The 20,277-nt window shown below is 33.8% G+C and overlaps 2 protein-coding genes across 3 annotated transcripts in view; one reads left to right on the top strand and one right to left on the bottom strand.

Annotated features, from left to right (window-relative positions):
• Nucleotides 1-12,731, bottom strand: part of C5H12orf40 (chromosome 5 C12orf40 homolog) — a 37,021-nt gene extending 24,290 nt beyond the window's left edge. The window contains exons 1-2 of the mRNA XM_031940165.1: nucleotides 12,346-12,731; nucleotides 6,315-6,354 (exon numbers count right to left, since the gene is read on the bottom strand). Coding sequence (XP_031796025.1) covers nucleotides 6,315-6,354; nucleotides 12,346-12,368 — 63 coding nt within the window. The 5' untranslated portion in view covers nucleotides 12,369-12,731. The remainder of the gene's footprint in view (nucleotides 1-6,314; nucleotides 6,355-12,345) is intronic.
• Nucleotides 12,732-12,839: 108 nt separating this feature from the next.
• The window catches only part of SYT10 (synaptotagmin 10), a 154,076-nt gene continuing 146,638 nt past the window's right edge, over nucleotides 12,840-20,277 (top strand). Inside the window, exon 1 of one of the 2 annotated variants that reach the window (XM_031940505.1) lies at nucleotides 12,840-13,333. The gene's annotated coding sequence lies outside the window, so the exon portion shown is untranslated. The remainder of the gene's footprint in view (nucleotides 13,334-20,277) is intronic. The other variant, XM_031940504.1, reaches the window with a different exon arrangement.

Raw genomic sequence — 20,277 nt, 5'->3', positions numbered from 1 at the left:
AATGCTTTCCAAAGACCAGTAAGACCTGATGTTAATTTCCTACACTGTCAAGAAAGATGCCATGGAAACATTTTTCTCTCTCCTATCAATAATCTATTGATGATTTTCAAACCATCTGTGATTCCTCATAAGTGCTACCTTTTTCAATGTTGACTTAAAAGTGTGGAGAAGAAACATGGTTTAGTGGGAAGAATATGGGAAGATCAGAGGCCTTGGATTTGAATCTCAGTTCTGCTACAAATTAGGTATCCTTGAGAAAAGACATTTAAACTCATTTAATCTTTGGGGCTTCAGTTTACTCATGTGTAAATTTTGGGATAAGGAGCTGGATTACATGACTTTTAAAAGTAAGGATGCTTATGATCCTATCTGGACTTGTTTTCAAATATTTCTAAGTAGGGAACAATCAATATTCAATGTAATACATATACATTTTTATCAAGAAAGAGACAAATCAAGACAGAGACTTTTAAATTTTTACAAGATTTTTATAGATTTGTTTTTTACATAAAATTATAAACAACAATCACTTAAGAGCCTAATGTCCATAAAATATATTTTTGGTGTTGCTTAATCATGTACAATTCTTTGTGACCTCATTTGGGGTTTTCTTGGCAAAGATACTAAAACAGTTTGCTATATATCCTTCTCCAGATTATTTTACAGATGAGAAAACTGAGAAAAACAGAGTTAACAGCGACTTGTCCAAGTTACATAGCCAGTAAATATATGAGGCAACTTTTCCCCTGCTACCTCAAATAGCCAAGTCAAATTCTCAACCAATTTTTAGTCCCAATAAGGAAATGCCATCCACCTGAACTGAATATTCATAAGTTATTCTGGGAACTTCCACCAGGACTGGGTCAAAGTAGAAATGATTTACTGCCCTCCACATCTGACATCAATTACCCATTCTCAACTAAGGCCATTTCCAGAGCATAAAACTTCCCTTCTCATATTCAGACTTTGAACCTTCTTCTGCTTTGCTCCCCAATCCTATTCTTTCACACTCATCTTTGTTTCTAGACAGGACTTTCTTCTTCTCAAGCTGGGTAAGTTCCTTTACATCTGTGGAATGGAAGCTCTGTCTATATTGTCATACAATGTGTGAGTTGAGAGAAATGATTATTAAGTACCAAATACTGGGAAGAGGCAGGATTTTTTCCCTTCCTCATTTGAAGATTAGGTCAAAGCTTGAGGTCAGGGTGGATGATGAATGAATTCTTGAAAGAGCTTTTTACCAAGAATTTAATCTAAGATGAATTCCGGCCAGTCTGTGTTCCTCTCAGCTAGTCTGAGCAGAGGTAGATGCCTTTTTGCTTAAATCGACCAAAGCAAGATAAGAGTAAATGTCTCTGTCCAAGACTGGGCAATACGAATCATGTTGCCACCTCCATTCTCTCATTAGAATAAATCCACCTCTCATTGTAATATTCATGCTTTCTTATTGTTAACCAATCAGAATTGACTGCCATCCTCAGGAATATCCATTTTTCCAAAGGCATATAAGCTTTGAGTGGGTTCCATGAAGGGTCTCTGACATTCAAAAGTGTCACTGACCTCTTTTGTTATGTTAGCATAATTAATAAAATGATTACCCAAAAATTGTCTCTCAAATCATCTACACACCACACAGTTTGGCAACTCAATGAAAAAAACGAAGAAAGCAAAAATTCTCCTATATGTTGGGCTCAGGTAGAAATATTCCCTATAAGGGGAAGTTTTTTGTTGGGACTCTTGACTGTGACCCTTTTACCAGAAATTTAATTTTTTCTGGGTAAACTTGTATGTTCTGGCTGTTTGAAATATTTGCATTGCAGCTCTCTTTCTCTAATCTTCATCATAGCAAACAGGGGGTCTTCTTGAACAGGCTACAGAGACAGATATTGTGTGCAAGTAAATCCTCTGCTGAAGTGAGCTTTGAAAAGAATTCTTGGATTTTGTTGTTGTTTTCCCCCTGAGGGAGTGATATGGCAGAGATGTGTGGTGCCTTCTGGAAAATTCAGGGTATATTCTGAAATATGACATGAACATTTCAGTCCTCCTATAAAGTAGGAATGGACCAAAGTTTCTGACAGATTGAGGGAAACCGAGGCAAGTTGTGAGAGTACAAACTCTTCTAAAAACTACAAGGGAGCACGTTTTTCAGGTAGGTACATTAAGTTCAAGATTGACTGTGGTGCTGAGTAAAAAAATTTGCTGTAACAACAATAAGTAAAAGAAATGACCTTGAACAAAATAGAAAGTACTCCCAAGCTAAGAAGCAGATTTTAATATCTCAATTTTGCTTTCTGTGTGTGGTTTTTTGTTGTTGTTGTTGTTGTTTTTGTTGTTTGTGTCTTTATTTCATCTCTATAGGAATTATTAAAATAATGGCCTGCATTTGCTAGCTAGGGAAAATCTTTCTCCAATGTATAAGAATTTGTCAGATTTAGAGGCAGAGAAGAGATTTTTCCCTGAGTGAAAAATACAAAGTTTTTCTTTGGATGGAGTTTTAGTTGCAGTTTAAAGCTGATTTCAGACCAAATGGCCTAAAGCTTTGCTGTGGTTTGGAAGAATTGAATTCTTAGAAGCCAGCCCACCTCACCAAGTCATTTAAATAGCCACTTAAAACCACTTGGCAAAAGAGAATTTTTTGTCACTCCAAAGTTTATTGATTCAAGTTTAATTGGATCCCAAAGCTAAAATTTGTAGAACACGTTTAAATTAAATCTAGGGAACTGTGTGCCTGTCCAATACATCTGACACAAGAACAATGTGTTTAAAACTGCAAAAATAAGTTGTTGTTGGTTTCTTTTTTTTTTGACTTTTGAAACAATTTGATCCTAATTTTTCCATCATAGTCTTAAATGCAATCACTTTAGTAATGTGTTTAAAATGTGTTAACACTATAAAAGCTGTTTTTGTAAGTAATGGTTAGTTGAAAATTGTGAGACAAATACAACTCTTTTGTTTTGTAAATTATTAAAAAGTGCTAACTTTCTTTAGATTCTCAAAAGTGAAGAGTAACAGGAAAGGAAGGTGAGTATTATTTAAATTTGAAAAACTGTTTTTAGCAGCATAACACCTCTACTGTTAAATAGGTAGTCAGATAGGGACAAATGTGGAACATGGGAAATAGTGAAGCTATTCCAAGAACCTTTTGTCCCAGGACATCTCTTCTCTGAATGCTCATATGACAGTTTCAAGTGGTCTAAGCTGTTTGATTTTTTTTTGTTTGTTTAATTAGATTGAGAATGAAAAATTTCACCACTGGCAATACAGATCATTATTGGGACTCAGGGGAAATTTGATGAATGTGTTCCTAAGCATGACAACTAAAATTTCTTAAATACTCTCGCTTTTAAAATCTTTGGCAGTAGATTAGCTGGAAATAATGAATTCCATAATATGAAAGGTTAAGAGCAAATAGCCCTCATGTAACATAATGCTAATTTAATTAGAAATTGAGGTTTTATATGATACTACTTGGAAAGCAGATCCAGATGTAATAAAAATTATTCTGGTCTCATAAGTGAAATTTATTATAATTATATATTATTATTATTGTACTATATGGTCAGGAAACTTCTTAGCTGTGTGATTTTTTTTTAAGCCCTTACCCCAGTTATGTGATTGATATTGTGTTAACATTTATTTGATAATTCATTGTATTAGAAATATTGTTTGAAAAGTGAACTGCTCTCTAATTCTTTGGGGTTATAGATTTAATTGTCTAATTACTAGAAATGCATTCAAGTCAATTGAGGCCACTGGATTAATAATGGGTTTTATTTCATGGGTTAAATATATTTGATTGTTTATTGTATGATATGTTTCTTAATTTTCTTATTATAAAAGGTGGTAAACAATTGTATCAAGTATTAAATACATGATATTTATGATATTGGTTTTTTTTTAATTATCTTATATGATGAAATTTGGTAAACAACTGTATTTGGTAAGCAAACTATACAACTGCTAAACAATTATTTGGTAAACAACTGCTCTTAGAAAAACTTTTCTTAAAACCCTAGATGTTGTTATATTGGGAATTATACTGTTAAAAGAATTTGGAAAAAAAAAAAGTGAAAACTATTAGGTTATTTTATCTTCTCTGGGGACTATGTGCTATAATCTGAAATACTATAATTCAGGGACTTATAAACCTCCAGGTTTTCCTATATTTAAAAGGAATTTTCATGTAAAACTATTTGACTATCACTTGTGAAAATTACTCGACTGCTAACTTATTTGGAGTTTTTGTTATAATGTTAAAATCCATCAAGTATTTATATAAGTACTTTAAAAAGTAAAATTGATAATTGATTAATATATGGGAAAAGGTGTAACAAAAGACCTTGTAAAATCTCCTTTGTAAGCTTACAAAGATTCCTAGAATCATCTAGTCATAAATTCTTATTAACCCTTTATAACCTGCTGTGTTATGGATAGTAAATGAATACAAATACTCCTTGCACAAAATGAAGCAAGAAAGTTTCAAGACTGCTTACAAAGTAAAGTGGTTTTCTTCTAAATTATTTGTCACTCCTGGAGGTTCATCAAAGAGTGCTATTAAACCAATGATCCATGATGCAGCAATCCTAAGGAACTGATGTTCATGAACTGCAGGTAGAGTTCTTGAGGGAAAGGTTAGGAGAGCAAATTCTTAGCATGCACTAAAATAGGATTACCCTGACTCAATTTACCCATTATAGATTTCTTTTTGAATGGAAAATATCCCAACTGGCTGATTTTAAGTCTAGCTCAAGGAATCTGGCTGTCTATACTCTGCCTCGGGGCCTGACAATATTTTCCCTTATTATATAGCTTTTTCCCTGATTCTTCTTTTAAGGTGCATTTCTATAATCCTGTTAGGTGTTCTGTATAAATATAACTAAAGAGAGTTTTTAGGTAAATGCTAAACTACATCTGGGTTCTATAGTAAGATTTGGGTATAAGATTTGAACTATTTGGCCTAGAATTTTAATCTTTTCTATATGCTGAAACAACTAAGTAAAAGAGCATTTAGCTTTGTCATCTGCCTGTTATTAGCATTATATATACCTATATTAAAAAGGTCATTTAATGGTATGTGGGTAAATTAGGTAAATGATTCAAAGACTTTTGAAACTAGGATACAATCCTGTTATTCAGTGAAGTTAATATAATTATTCAGGCGTGTTAATGAAAAGAATATCAGCACAATTAGTTATCTTGAGTTAAGAATTACAAGCTAGACAGCCAGCCGATGTTTGGAGATATCCACTTAAAGATATCTACTTTTACTAGGGGTTACTAGGGCTATAATTTGAAAATATTTTATTATAAACAATTTATTTAATAAGTACTGTTCTAGGGGTTGGAGCCAATATGGCAGAGTGAAGACTGGAAGCTTTTCCAGATTTCCCAGTTTCCCTTGAAAACCACATGAAACCAAGCCTCCAAACAGACTCTGACAGAATGGAACCACTCTCCAGCTCAAGATAGATTGGAAAGGACTTCAAGAAAGGTCAGAATCACTAGGGTGAAAGGGGTGTTCAGCCCAGCTCAGACTCTGGGAAAACCAGTGAGAGCGTCTTCAATGCAACAAATCAGCAAATAAGACCCTGGGTCCTGACTCAATACCAAACCAGATTGGTGAGGCAGCCCCTAGCACTAGGTCAGAAGGCAAATTATGGGAAACTGGAAAGAGCAGGTAAAGCTGCCCCCTGCTGGGGGCAAAACACCAAACTCGAGGGGCCCCTGTGCTCAAAGTCAAGACTTGAAGCTGCACAGGAAGCTTGGGACAATGCTCCCTATTCCTCAGGAATAAAGTTCAACTATAAAAGTTAAAAAAAAAAAAAAAAAAAAAAAAAAAAAAAAAAAAAGGAAATAAAAAAAGAAAAGGATAGAAAATGAGCAAGAAACAGAAAAGAACCTTCACCATGGAAGGCTACTATGGTGACAGGAAAGATCAAAACACCAACTCAGATGAGAACAAATGGGGAATAGCTACAAAGTATGATATATGAGTAAAGTGAGAAGAACCAAGAGAACAATATAAACAACGATTAAAAACAATATAAAGACAAATAACTTTGAAAGATTTTAGAACTCTGATCTGTGCAATGACTAGTCACAGTTCCAGAGGATCAAATATTTAACATGATATGCACTTTAATGACAGAAGTCTTAAAATATATCTAGAATGTTTTTGGCTTTGAATGAGAAAATGGTTTTTGAATGAAAAAATTAATGATTACACAAGGACTAACTTTGGAAAAGATGTATACATTGAGCACCAATCCAACAAGGATGAACAAAACATGAAAATATAAGTGCATTTACTTTACCTTTTGCTTTCTCTTTTCTTGTTTAAACAGAACTCTGGTCCTTAATCATAAGTAGGAAAGAGAAGAAAAAAATAAATATGGATAAGATCTTTAAAAAATGGTTATTTTTATCTGAATCAAATCTAAAGAACTAAAATTTAAATATTTACAAAATTGTTTATGCAAAGAAATAATGGGAATATTCTAAATATACTTTCACTTACTGTTTGATAAGTATAAAATTCATTCAAATAAATTAGCATTCAAAAAATATTTACAATGACCTAATTAAACATATGTATAAGTTAATGAGATTATTGGTCTAGTTATTAGCTCTATTTCACAGAAAAGTTTTTTTTTTAATTTTATTTATTTAATATTTTTTCCCAGTTACATTTAAAACAAATTTTTTACATTTGTTTTAAAAATTGAGTTCTAGTTTCTCCCCCTTATCCCTACCCACAACTAAGAAATCACTTGTGAAGTTATGTAAAACATTTCCATAAATGTCAAGTTGTGGGGAGAAAAAAAAAAACCTTAGATTTCTCAACCAATGAAAATAAAAACCCTCAAGAAAAGTTGAGAACGGAGGAGGGGTAGAGGAAGGAGGAGAGGGGTAAAGAGAGAGAATGCTTTAATCTGTATTTTGACACAATAAATTCCTTTTCTGGGTATGGATAGTATTTTTCATTGTAAGTCCTTCAGAATAGTCCAGATGATTGTACTACTAAGAATAGTAGTCATTTCTACCTTCCATCTAAGGGAGGGGGTGGGGAGAAGGAGGGGAAAAGTTGGAACAGAAGGTTTTACAAGGGTCAATGCTGAAAAATTACACATGCACATGTTTTATAAATAAAAAGCTATAATTAACAAAAAAACAGTAGTCATTCATAGCTAGTCATCCCAGAACATTGCTATTACTTTATATACAGTACATTTCATTTTGCTTGAGTTCATGGAGGACTTTCTAGGTCCTCCCCCCCACAAACATTCTGTTCATCATTTTTCACAGAACAATAATATTCCATCATAAACATACCACAGTTTATTTCGCCCATTCCCCAATAGATGAGCATCCCTTCAATTTTATTTTATTTTCTTTTTTTTTTTTTTTTTTTTTTTTTTTTTTGGTCCTGAGAAGAGAGTTGCTATGATTTTTTTTTTTTTTTTTTGTACATACAAGTCATTTTCTCCCCCTCCCCTCCAAATCTCTTTTGGTATTCATGCCAAGTAGTGGTGATATTAGGTCAAATGATATACATGAATTTATAGGTTTTGGGGAACAGATCATATCTTTTTATCATTTACCAATTGGGGCATAGCTTTTTTTTTTTTTTTTTTTTTTTAAATAAATAAATTTGACTCCATTCCCTCTCTGTTTGGGCAATGAGACCTTATTGGAGAAACTTGATTCAATTTTTTTTTTTTACAATTACTATAGCCAATTGTATTTCTCCCCATTTACTCTCTTTCCTTTCACCCTATCCCTCCTCAAAAGTATTTTGCTATTGGCCACTCCCTCTACCAATATGTCCTGTCTTTCATCACTCTTTCCCTTCTTATATCACATTTCCCTCTTATTTTTTGCAGAATAAGATAGGTCCATATTGAGTATGTATATTATTTCCTCTTTGAGCCAATTCTGATGAGAGTAAGGTTTACTCTTTTACCCTTTCCCCCTTCTCTTCCCCCCCCCCACTGTAAAATCTTTCTCTTGCCTCTTTTTTCATTCCACTTCTCCCTTTCCCTTTCTCCCAGTACTTTCCTCTCACCTCTTAATTTCATCATTTTTTAAAAAGGTATTATCCCTTCATATTCAACTCAGACCCGTGTCTTCTGTCTACATATACTCCTATCTGCCATAATAATGATAAAGTTCTAATGAGTCGCAAGTATCAACTTCCCATGCAGGAGTATAAAAGATAAACTTTATGATATCCTTAATGATATCAGGAAAAGTGCTTCTCCAGAATTCTGTATTTAAAAATCAAAATTTCCATTCAGCTCTGGTTTTTTCATCACAAATTTTTTAAAAGCCTCCATTTCATTGAATGACCACTTTTTTCCTCTGAAGAATTATACTTAGAGGCTTTGGATGGAGGACCTTTGATTTTATCTTCTGAATGATTTGATCTTCCTTATCACCATTGTAACTTTCAATGGTCAGAAACTTTTCCTGTTGTCTGCTCATTTTTCTATCCTATTACTTACTTAACTTTTAATTCTTTATTAAAGTAGGGCTTTGTTTCCAGGGTGAAAGATGTACTGGCCCAAGCTTCAGAAGTTTTGTGTAGTTGTTTTCAGAGATTCTTCTAGGAACCTGACCACAAGCAAATTTGTACTCTGTCTTTTGGGATGTTCTGACACTCCAAAATTTGTTGAGTCATTATTTAAAGGAATTTGGAGCAGTTTGGGGGAGAGGTTGGGTCAGTTTCTGCCTTTACTCCACTATCTTGGCTCTACCTCCCAGAAACCAATTCTTATTAAATCTCAGTGATTGGTCAACATTCTGTATTCTTTGCTCTTATTCATATCTGTACTGACCAATAATATAAAAATCTATTTCTGAAAACATTGTAGCAATTGTTACAGAAACTTCATTTGCACCAAGAAAATAAATATTTGTAGTTGGAAACAACACACTGGGGGAAAAAAGGTAGAAAAGAGGATTACGACAGTGGCCAATTGCAAACTCGAAGTCTGTGACTCCTGATAAATTTCATCACTTTTTTGGTCCTCAATTTTCTCAACTCTAAAATAATTAAGTTGCATAGAAGGCCTCTGTTTTTTCACTTAATATCCTATCATTCTATAATCCTATGTCCTGCATGCATAGTCTGAACTGCTACTTAATTGATGGAATTTGGAAATGGGACAGGCATACCTAGTTTTTTGGCTACTTCCCAGGTAAGACCACAATGGTAGTAAGAAGTAGTTTCAATCACACTTTAATAAGGCATAGAAGGTGCAGGGGCTACTGCAATTAGGCACAAAAAAATAGAGATAAGCATTGAAGGGGAAAGGCATAGTATAGTGGCAGATAGTGATGTGATAGGGATAGAGAGGTAGAAAAAAGCAAGCACCCTGAAGAAGAGAATGGGGAGGGAGAAGGCACAGGGAGTCCCTCACATATCCATGAATTAAAGAGTTGGGAGTGCTTGGCAGCATGGACCCAGATGAAAATGGAAGAGTACTGGGGCAGGAACATGAGGAACAATAATCTGGAAGTCATATTTTACAGGATTTTGGGGGGATGCTACCTTGGAGCTAGTTCAATAACATATCCAAAACATCGTAAAATTGTCATTAAAACTTTAAAGTTAACATATCCACATCAACTCAAAGTTAGCAACACTATTTGGCATTGTCTTTTTCTTACTGCCAGTGTCAAGGCTTATCTTAGATTCACATGCCATAGAACCAAAAGGTCCTGACAGCAAAGCTTAGATGGATTCTCCTGATTTTAGATATACTCAGGATGTGAAGTTTTATTATTATGATAATATGCAAATTATGTTCCTTTGATCTTTCAAAGATAAAAGTCTGTATGTGACTTCTAGCTTTCTTTTTGATATTATTTCCTAGTTATTTTTTTACTGACTACTTATAAATTTACTTATAACTAGAAGGGGAGCAAGTAGGTAGGGGAACTAGAACAAGATACAGTTTTAACACATGGTCCCTAGCCATTCCCATGCCATTGTGCTACACAAAGTGTCATGCATAAATGATCACATTAATACTGTTTAAAATATTTATTCAGACGGGTATAATTTTGTAAAGCATTCACAATATAGAAATCTTATTTGTAAAATGACTTTTGTGTACACACGAGAATTTTGCTTCAAATACCAGAAAAAAAAATAAACTGGCAACATTGATCTTTACTCATACCAGGATAGAATACTGTCTTGACAAATTTTCTTTTATATTAATTAATAATTTATCTAAAACAAAATTATCCATCTGTGGAATGGAGAGATAAGGTGAAGAACTTACAGGAATGTTTAATTCTTTTTCTGTTTTTTATTTCTATGTCTCTGTTACCTACATAAGTATGGTGTGTGCTAGTCAATATTTACTTAAACTTTAGATATATTTAGTTAACCAGAGATGATGACATTTATCCTTGTTCAATGTTATTAATATTTAGACTATTAATTTAAATGATGTCAGCTCAGTAATCTGAAGTTTGAACGTCTAATGGATGGTTCCTCTCGGAACCAGGTAAACCGAAAGCATTCCGTTCTAATCTGCTTTTGGCACCAATGTTTAATATTCTATTAGGTGAGAAGGCAACTATTTCTCAATGCTCCCCAACTTATGATATACAGCTTTTATAGGTTCTGTTAGAAAAGATTACATCTTTACTAATTCTTTAGCCCTCCTACCATGAGCTTTCTCTTTCCCTTATCTTATGGTAGAACTGTTCATCCTCATGAGGATTAATAAACAACCTTTCTGCTTTCTACTTTGAGTGATCTCTGAGTAGTCATTTTAGCTAAGGGTCTTCTACATCTCCCACACAACTATTCCATTCATTACAACGTGTATTCTCAGCACTTAGCATTGTTTCTGGTGCATATAGTACTACAAGTGCTTAATAAATGTTTATTAATAAGTTAGCTGTTCTAATCTTTAATATTGCTTTATTATTCCCCGAGATTTATTCCTTGTTTGGTCATTTAACCTTTGACTTTCATGCCTCAAAATAAACAGAGTAGAGAAAAGGTTGTGGCTTTCTATACATTTAAATTTCAGTGCCCTAGGCAGCTCTTTTACTATCAATTGTGGAGCAGATGTATAAGGGTAATGGGAATTTTCTCACCTCACCCACAGTACCATGAACCAATGAAATCAGAGAGCACTATCCAAAAATTGAAGTTCCAGTTTTAAGGTTACATTTTTATGGTAGTGCAATTTACCTGAATCATTAAAATTACAAAGTTTCACAACTAACAAAAAAACTAAAAGAAATATATAGTTTATTTGCCAGTGAAGATATTTGTTTTCAGGCCAAGCCTAAATTGTATGATTTTTATATAGATATGTGTGTGTGTGTGTGTGTGTGTATACATAGCCACATGAAAACATTTTCATCCCATTTTCTCATTTCATATAGTGTCATTTAAATGGAATATTGCACCATGATTATATATACATACACACACCCATACACACATGTGGATTATATATATATATATATATATATATATATATATATATATATGAATGTATGTTATATAAATTATTAGATTATATAAATATAATAAAAATTCCCATATATATAATATATATATACACACACATATATACGTATATTTATATATATATTTGTATATTATATTTACATATAATTATATTATATTATTTTTATTATATATAATTATAGTTATAATTATATATAACATATATTATATTTATATATATATATACACACACACATATATATATACACACACACACACACATATATATGTATATATATATTCTATCTTCTATATTATTAATGGGATAAATCTCAAACAAAATTATGCATTTCCCTGTGGATAATAAACACAATTTACACCCTTATACTCATTCCAAATATTAAAAGAAGATTAAGTTTTAAGACTCAAACGGCCGTCATTGGTAAAAATAGAGAATAGTCAAAATTCGGGAGGATTTTGCTTCTTCATTATGCGTGACATTACAAATTCCCTGTGGATAATAAAAACAATTTACACCTTTATACTCATTTCAAATATTGAAAGAAGATTAAGGATCAATTCTCAAATTGCAGTCATTGATAAAAATAATAGAGAAAAGTCAAAATTCGGGAGGATTTTGCTTCTTCATTATGGGCGATATTTAGGCTCTGCACAGAAAAGGGTATAAAGCAAGCCCAAAGGCATTTACCGAGAGGCAAGAGCGATAGCAGCAGGTGACAGGGTCCCGAACGGCTCCGCCCTTTAAGAAGGCCGGCCTGCGGACTCTCGGGGTGCTAGGCCCAAGCAGGAGAGGAAGCCATTGCCATGGGCAGGAAGCATTCTAAATGCGGGGAGCGGCCTACCTGAATCCCCCAACCCAATTCATCTCGCATAGACTGCTGTGGGGCAGCCCCGCTCGTCCTCCGTGCGGCCGGCCTTGGGCCGCCTCGAAGCCTGCGGGCCTCGGCTTACTCGGGCCTCACGCGGCCCGAGACGTCGAGGGGCCGCCCAGCTGTGGCCCAGGCCGGTCTTCGGAGCCCGGACTGGGTGTGAGAGGAAAGAGAAAGGGTCTTATGTGGCTCCGTATCCAAAAATTAGGGCTTTCCTCCAATTCCAAACAGAAAAGAGAAAAAGAAATAAAAGCAAAGGGCGGCGTAGCTGCAGGAAGCGGGTGGGGGAGAAGATGCGCGTCTCAGTCTTGGGGCGCCGGACCGCGCCCTATCTGGACCCCTGCTACGATCTCGCGTGACTTGGGAAAACTCGCGGGGGAGGGGCGTGTCTCCTTTGTGTCCGCTGCAGAACCGAGGGGATGCTGGGTACTTGACGTGCCAGTGGGACAAGGACTAAGTGTGAGTCAGTAGCGTAAGTTAGTAGTGATAATACAGCGTCAGTAGTCAGTATCTCAGAGAGAGAGAGACGCAATGTTCTACACCTATAAATTCCCAGCCTTATAAGCCCCCCACAAGACCACCCCATTCTCCAAGGCTGAGGACATAGAAATGTAACTTCTCCACGACCAAGTTTGGTACTTGTAATTTTGTACCGAAAGTTTTTTATTTATTTTTAACATTCATTTTTGGTATATTTTGACTTCCAATTCTCTCCCTCCTGTCCTTTACCCACCTGCTCAGAAAGCAAGCATTATATCAATTTTATACGTAAAGTCATGCAAAATATATAATACTTGCAAGAGGATGTATGGAAGGGAAGGAAGGAAAGGAAAAAAGTAAGCTTCAATCTGCAGTTGGTCTTTCTGGAGATGGGTGGCATTTTTCATCCTTACTCCTTTGGAATTATCTTTACAATATTGCTGTTGCTGTATCTTCCTGATTCTGTTTTGCATCAGTTCATGTAAGTTATCCTAAGTTTTTTATAAAACTATCCTGTATTTCTTAGATAGGCACAATATTTTTCCATTACAATACCACAATTTATTCAACATTCCCTAATTGATAGACATGCCTTCAATGCAATTTTTTGCCACTATGAAATTAAAAAAAATTTTTTTTTCTTTGAAAAGACATAGTTTCTGGGTAATTAATCATTTTATTAATCATGCTAGGAGATAATTAATTTTTTGTGTAAGCATATTTTTTTTTTATTATAGTAACTTTTTATTGACAGAATCCATACCAGGGTAATTTTTTTTACAACATTATCCCTTGCACTCACTTCTGTTCCGATTTTTCCCTCCCACCCTCCACCCCCTCCCCTAGATGGCAAGCAGTCCTATATATGTTGAATATGTCCTCGTATATCCTAGATACAATGTATGTGTACAGATCCAAACAGTTTTCTTGTTGCACAGAGAGAATTGTATTCAGAAGGTAGAAATATTGTGTAAGCATATTTATACAATTATCTTGTTACACAAGAAAAATCAGATCAAAAAGGAAAGAAAATGAGTAAGAAAACAAAAAGCAAACAACATCAAAAAGAGAATGAGAATGTTATGTTGTGATCTACATTCAGTTCCCACAGTCCTCTCTCTGGGTGTAGATGGCTCTCTTCATCACAAGATCATTGGAACTGACATCAATCATTTCATTGTTGGAAAGAGTCACATTCATCAGAATTGATTGTCATATAATATTGATGTTGCTGTGTATAATGATCTCCTGGTCCTGCAGTTCATGTAAGTCTCTCCAAGCCTCTCTGTATTCATCCTGCTGGTCATTTCTTACAGAACAACAATATTCCATAACATTCATATACCATAATTTATCATTGTCCAATTGATGGGCATCCACTCAGTTCCAGTTTTTTGCCACTGCGAAGAGGGCTGCCACAAACATTTTCGCACATGTGAGTCCCTTTCTTTCCTTTAAAATCTCTTTGGGTTACAAGCCCCAGTAGAAACACTGGGGGATCAAAGGGTATGCACAGTTTAGCAGATAATAAAAAGGGACAGCAACACTCTTGGAATGTCAAGAATCTCTCATGAAACCCACTCAATGCTTAAATACTTTTGGGCGAGTTTCTGTTCTTGAGGGTAGCCATCAACTCTGGCTAACAACTAATGAGAAAACAAATATCATAAGAGTTGGGCTTATTCTAAGGGTATTTGGGGGTTATGACTAATCAGTCTTGGTCAAAGATATATATATCTATATCTATATCACCTTGTCTAGAGTAATCTGGACAAAAGGCAGAATCCACTTTTATTCAGACCTTTTTGAATAAAACATAATGGGTTGGTATCCATTAATTCACCTAAACTAAATTTTCTTTTCCTTTTAATCAGACCTGAGTTTTCTAGTTTTCCAGTTTCACTCAAACTTGTAAGCCCTGAACATTAAAGTCTGCTTGAATAACATAGAGGGGCATGAATGGCAAAACTGCTACAGTAGAGGCAGGAGGAATGGAAAATTGGTAGTGCAAGACACTTATTTTCATCAAAACTGATTTAAAGAGGAAATATATAGGTTTTTATAAAATCATTTTGTACTACTTATATAGGCACAAAAATTTTGCAGTACAATCTCACAAATTGTTCAACTATTTCTTGATTGACAGGCAATTTTTTGCCACTGTGAAATATTAAAAAAAAATTTTGAAAGGCATCGTTTCTGGGTAATTCATCATTTTATTAATCATACTAGCAGATAGTAAAAGGGGAATGTGGCACTCTGGAATGCTAAAGATAGAAGGGTATCAAAGTCTTAACTTACAGAGAAATAGGAAGGTGAGGGAATAGGATAAGGAAAGCACTTTTAGACGAGTGTACAGATCAAAAAACGAAGGGTAAAGGGAGAAGATAAGGGGAAAATTGTTAGAAGGGACTTAAAAGTCCCTTCTAAGGGGCATAAAAACATACTTTCTAAAGGTGGGTATAGTAAAGAATATGAGGGTAAAGAGGAGAGGCTGAGAGGAATTTTGAGAACAAGTACAATCTAGGGAAACTGTGATTAGAAGTTAAATAGTTGTTTGAGGAAGGATAGTGTAAAAAGAGGGGAAGAAAAAGATAAACAGAAACAAAATATAGGATGGAGGGAAATGCACAACTAGTAATTACAGCTTTGAGTGTGACTGAGATGAACTCGCATATGAAAAGAAAACAGGAAGCAAAATGAAATAAAAATTAGAATCTGACAATATATTTTACAAGAAACACATTTAAAAAGGAAAGATGCACACAAAGTAAAAATAAAGGGCTTGAATAGAAATTATTATGATGTAGTTGATCCTCCTCCCCCCCCCAAAAAAAAAAACCAGGAGTAGCAAACATGATGTCAAACAAAAAAGTTAAAACTAAAAGATTTAATTAAATTTGTGGCCAAAGAAGAACTGGATTTCATTATTGAACACAGAATAGATAATTTTGATTATATTAAGCTTAAAAGTTTTTGTACAAAGAAAACTAATGCAGACAAGATTTGAAGAGAGCAATAAATTGGGAACACTTTATATTCAAAGGTTCTGATAAAGGCTTCGTATCTAAAATATATAGAGAACTGATTCAAAAGAATTAGTCATTTTCCAATTGATAAATGGTCAAAGGAAATGCAAATTAAGATAACTCTGAAGTACCATTACATACCTGTCAGATTGGCTAAGATGACAGGAAAAGATAATGACAAATGTTGGAGGGGATGTGGGAAAACTGGGACACTAATGCATTATTGATGAAGTTGTGAACTGATCCAATTATTCTGGAGAACAATTTGGAACCTATGTCCAAAGAACTATCAAAGGACTACCCTTTGATCCAGCAGTGTTACTATTGGGCTTGTATCCCAAAGAGATCCCAAAGGAGGAAAGGGACCCACATGTGCCAAAATATTTATGACAGCCCTTTTTGTAGTGGCAAGAAATTGGAAATTGAGTATCCACTCAATTGGAGAATGGCTGAATAAGTTATGGTATATGAATGTCATGGAATATTATTGTTCTATAAGAAATGATCAGCAGGATGATTTCAGAGAGGCCTGGAGAGACTTACATGAACTGATGCTGAGTGAAATGAGCAGAACCAGGAGATCATTGTACACAGCAACAACAAGATTAAACAACGATCAATTCTGATAGACATGGCTCTTTTCAACAACGAGATGATTTAGGCCAGTTCCAATGATCTTGTGATGAAGAGAGCCATCCATCTCCAGAAAGAGGACTGTGGGAACTGAGTCTGGATCACAACATAGCATTTTCACTCTTTTTGTTATGTTTGCTTGCTTTTTTTCTTTCACATTTTTCCCGCTTTTATTTGATTTTTCTTGTGCAGCAAGATAATTCTATAAATATATATGCATATATTGGATTTAACATTTATTTTTACCATGTTTAATATATATTGGATTACTTGCTATCTAGGGGTAGTGGAGGGAAGGGAGGGAATTGGAACACAAGTTTTTGCAAAGGTTAATGTTGAAAAATGATCTATGCATATGTTTTGAAAATAACAGACTTTACTTAAACATGATGAGTTATCTAAGAGGGGAAATGTAGAGATAAATAGATCTTCTGTAAATGTAAATAGGTAAGTTCATTATACAGTGCCTCATGGATTAGCACTGAATTTGTTTTCATTTTTACGTAGATAAAGCATCTGAAAAATTATACTACACTAAATCCTGCATAATAAATAAGTTTCAAAAAAGATTTAATTAAATGAGATAAATGGGGAAATTATATAATAATAAAATATACCATATATAATGAAGTGATATCAATACTAACTCTCTATTACCAAGTGCTAAAGCATTTTTAAAGAAAAAATTAAATGAATGACAAGTGGAAATAAATAGCAAAACTATAATAATGAGGGACCTCAAGATTTCCCTTCCAGAACTAGATAAATCTAACCAAAAATAAATAAAAAATTCAAGGAGATTAATAGAATCTTAGATAAGCTAGATATGAGAGATATTTTGAGAGAACTGAATGTGACTAGAAAGAAATACACCTTTTGTCAGAATACTAGTACCTTCTCAAAAATGGATCATGTATTAGAGCATAAAAACTTAATAGTCAAATACAAAAAAGCAGAAATATTAAATACAACATTTTCAGATCATAATGTAAAAAAATTTACTTTATTTTTCTTCTTTTATTGGTTTTGTTTTTGTGTCCTTTCACAAGGTGACTATTATGAAAGTATGTTTTGTATGACTACATATATATAACCTATATCAAATTGCTTGCCCTCTAAGGAAAAAGAAAATGAGGAGAGTATGATTACATCAATAGATATGGAAAAAGCTTTTGACAAAATAAAACATCCATTCCTATTTTTTTAAAAAACCACTACAAAAGCATAGGAATCAAATGAATATTACTTATCATTTTAAGAAAGATTCATCTAAAATAAAGTAGTATTCATGTAAAACAAAGATCAAACTTTATTTCTAATGAAGATAAACTTGAAGACTTCCCAGTAAGATCAGAAGTGAAGCAAGGATGTCCATTATTACAATATTATTCAGTATTGTACCAGAAATTCTAGCTATAGTATTAAGACACAAAAAAGAAATTGAAGGAATAAAAATAGGCAATGAGAAAACAAAACTATCACTTTGCAGATCATATATCCTTAGAGAACATTAGAAAATCAACTAAAAAACTAGTAACAATAACTTCAGCAAAGGTACAGGACATAACATAAACCTACATAAATTATGCTCATTTCTATATACTACCAACAAAATCCAGCAAAAAGGACTTTGGAGAAAAGTATACTCTCTCTATCTCTTTCTAAGTGGTCCCCCATGTCTGGAATGCATTCCCTCCTATAGGTGTGACCTTTGTATTAACCTTGACTCTCCCTCCCTCTCTCTTACTCCCTTCCATCTCTTTCTTTTTTCTAATTAGTTGCCAAATCTTGTCATTTCTAACTTTTGCAGAAGCCCTTGATTCTAATCACTTCTTCCATTCAGACACCTAACCCCTCAGTTCAGGTTCTTGTCACCTCTCCTTTTGATTATTTCATCATCCTCTAAATTGGTCACTCTCCATCTAATCTATTACCTCTCTAATCCACTTCAAACAAAGCTACTAAAGTAATTTTTCTTATGGGTATATATGACCATATAACTCCCTGGCTTGACTAACTGGACTGACCTATTGCTTCAAGCTGTTTATACAGTTGGCCAAACAATATGATCAAGCAACTTTGAGAAGAAATACTCTAAATCACTACTGAATTCAGAAATGAACATTAAATCATCTGTGAGGTATCACCCATCAGTTTGGCTAATGGTAAGAAAGGAAAATTAGACATTCTAGAGGAGATGTGGAAAAATAGGTACATAAATGTATTGCCGATGAAGTTGTCAACCATTTTGGAGAACAATGTGGAATTATGCCTGAAAGATTCTAAAACTTTCCATATCTTTTTTTTCACTAATATTTATATTTTCTTTTTTATTAAAGATTTTTATTTTCAGAATATATGCATAGATAATTTTCAACATTCACCCTTGCAAAACCTTGGGTTCCAAATTTTTTCTCCCTCTCTTCTCCATCCTCTCTCCTAGACAGCAAGTAATACAATATATGTTAAACATGTGCAATTTTTCTATACATATTCCCATAATTATCATGCTGCACAAGTGTCAGATGAAAAAGGAAAAAAACAGAACTTTGCATATCTTTTGATTTTTGCAAGACTACTGTGAGATCTATATCCCTAAGAGATCAAAGGAAAGGGCAATGGGACTATTTGTACAAAAATATTTATAGCGTCTCTTTTTGTGGTGGTAAGAGAAATGATTATTTCTGTCCTATAATAAAACCTAATTATTAAATTAGAATTAAGGTTTCTCCCCTTCCTTTCCTAATTTAGAAATCACCCATGCTAGATCGAATGGACAAGACATTCTTTGTAAGGTTGAGTTGACTCAGATAAAGAAGTTTAGCTCAACTTAATATACTGAGATATTGAAATAGATAGAGGATAGAGAAAAGGGTGAATTTCGAATCTCACCAAATTGTTAGTTATTACTTATTTCTGTCAGATATAACTGTTTTATTTGCTAAAATAAATCATATTCTTGTAAGCCATTTTCTGAACTCAAGGCAAAATTTCATTAGTGTGTATTGAGAGAAAGACTGGCTTCATTTGACTACAATATCTACCAAATTAGAAGACTCATGAAAAGTATTCTAGTATCATAAATTCCTATATTCAATTCAATAAATATTTATAAAATGTCTACTGTGTTCCTGGTAGTATGCTAAATATTGAGGATATAAAAAGAGTCCCTGCCCAGAAAGGGCTTACTATCTAATGGGAATGACAACATGCAAACAACTATACACAAAACAGGATATATAGGAAATAATTAAAAGAGAGAAAGTACTGAAATTAAAAGCAGTTAGAAGAGGCTTCCTTTTCTAGTACCTTTGGTACCTAGCTATAGTATTAAGACACAAAAAAGAAACTGAAGGAATAAAAATAGGCGATGAGAAAACAAAACTATCACTCTTTGTAGATTATATAATGCTATCCTTAGAGAATATTAGAAAATCAACTAAAAAAAAGGTAACAAAGTACTTTTATAGAAAAGGTAGAAGGTAGAATTTTAATTAGGACTTAAAAGAAGACATGAAGGTTATTAGTAAGGACAGAGAAAGGAGAGCACTCTAGGTAAGGGGAACATCCCCAGGAATATTCCTGGAGCTAAAAGGTGAAGTGATTATTTCTGATGTAATTGAATTGAAGAGTTTATGTTGAGGAGTAAGGTGTAAGAAGACTTCAAAGGTTGAAGGGAGTTCTGTTATGGTGGTTTTTGAATGTCAAATAGATCATTTTGTATTCACTCCTGGAAGCAATAGCATTGGAGTCTGTTGAGTTA

The sequence above is a fragment of the Sarcophilus harrisii genome, chromosome 5 (assembly GCF_902635505.1).
Source record: "Sarcophilus harrisii chromosome 5, mSarHar1.11, whole genome shotgun sequence".
NCBI classification, from domain to species: domain Eukaryota; kingdom Metazoa; phylum Chordata; class Mammalia; order Dasyuromorphia; family Dasyuridae; genus Sarcophilus; species Sarcophilus harrisii.
This window is presented reverse-complemented; position numbering and strand designations above follow the sequence as displayed.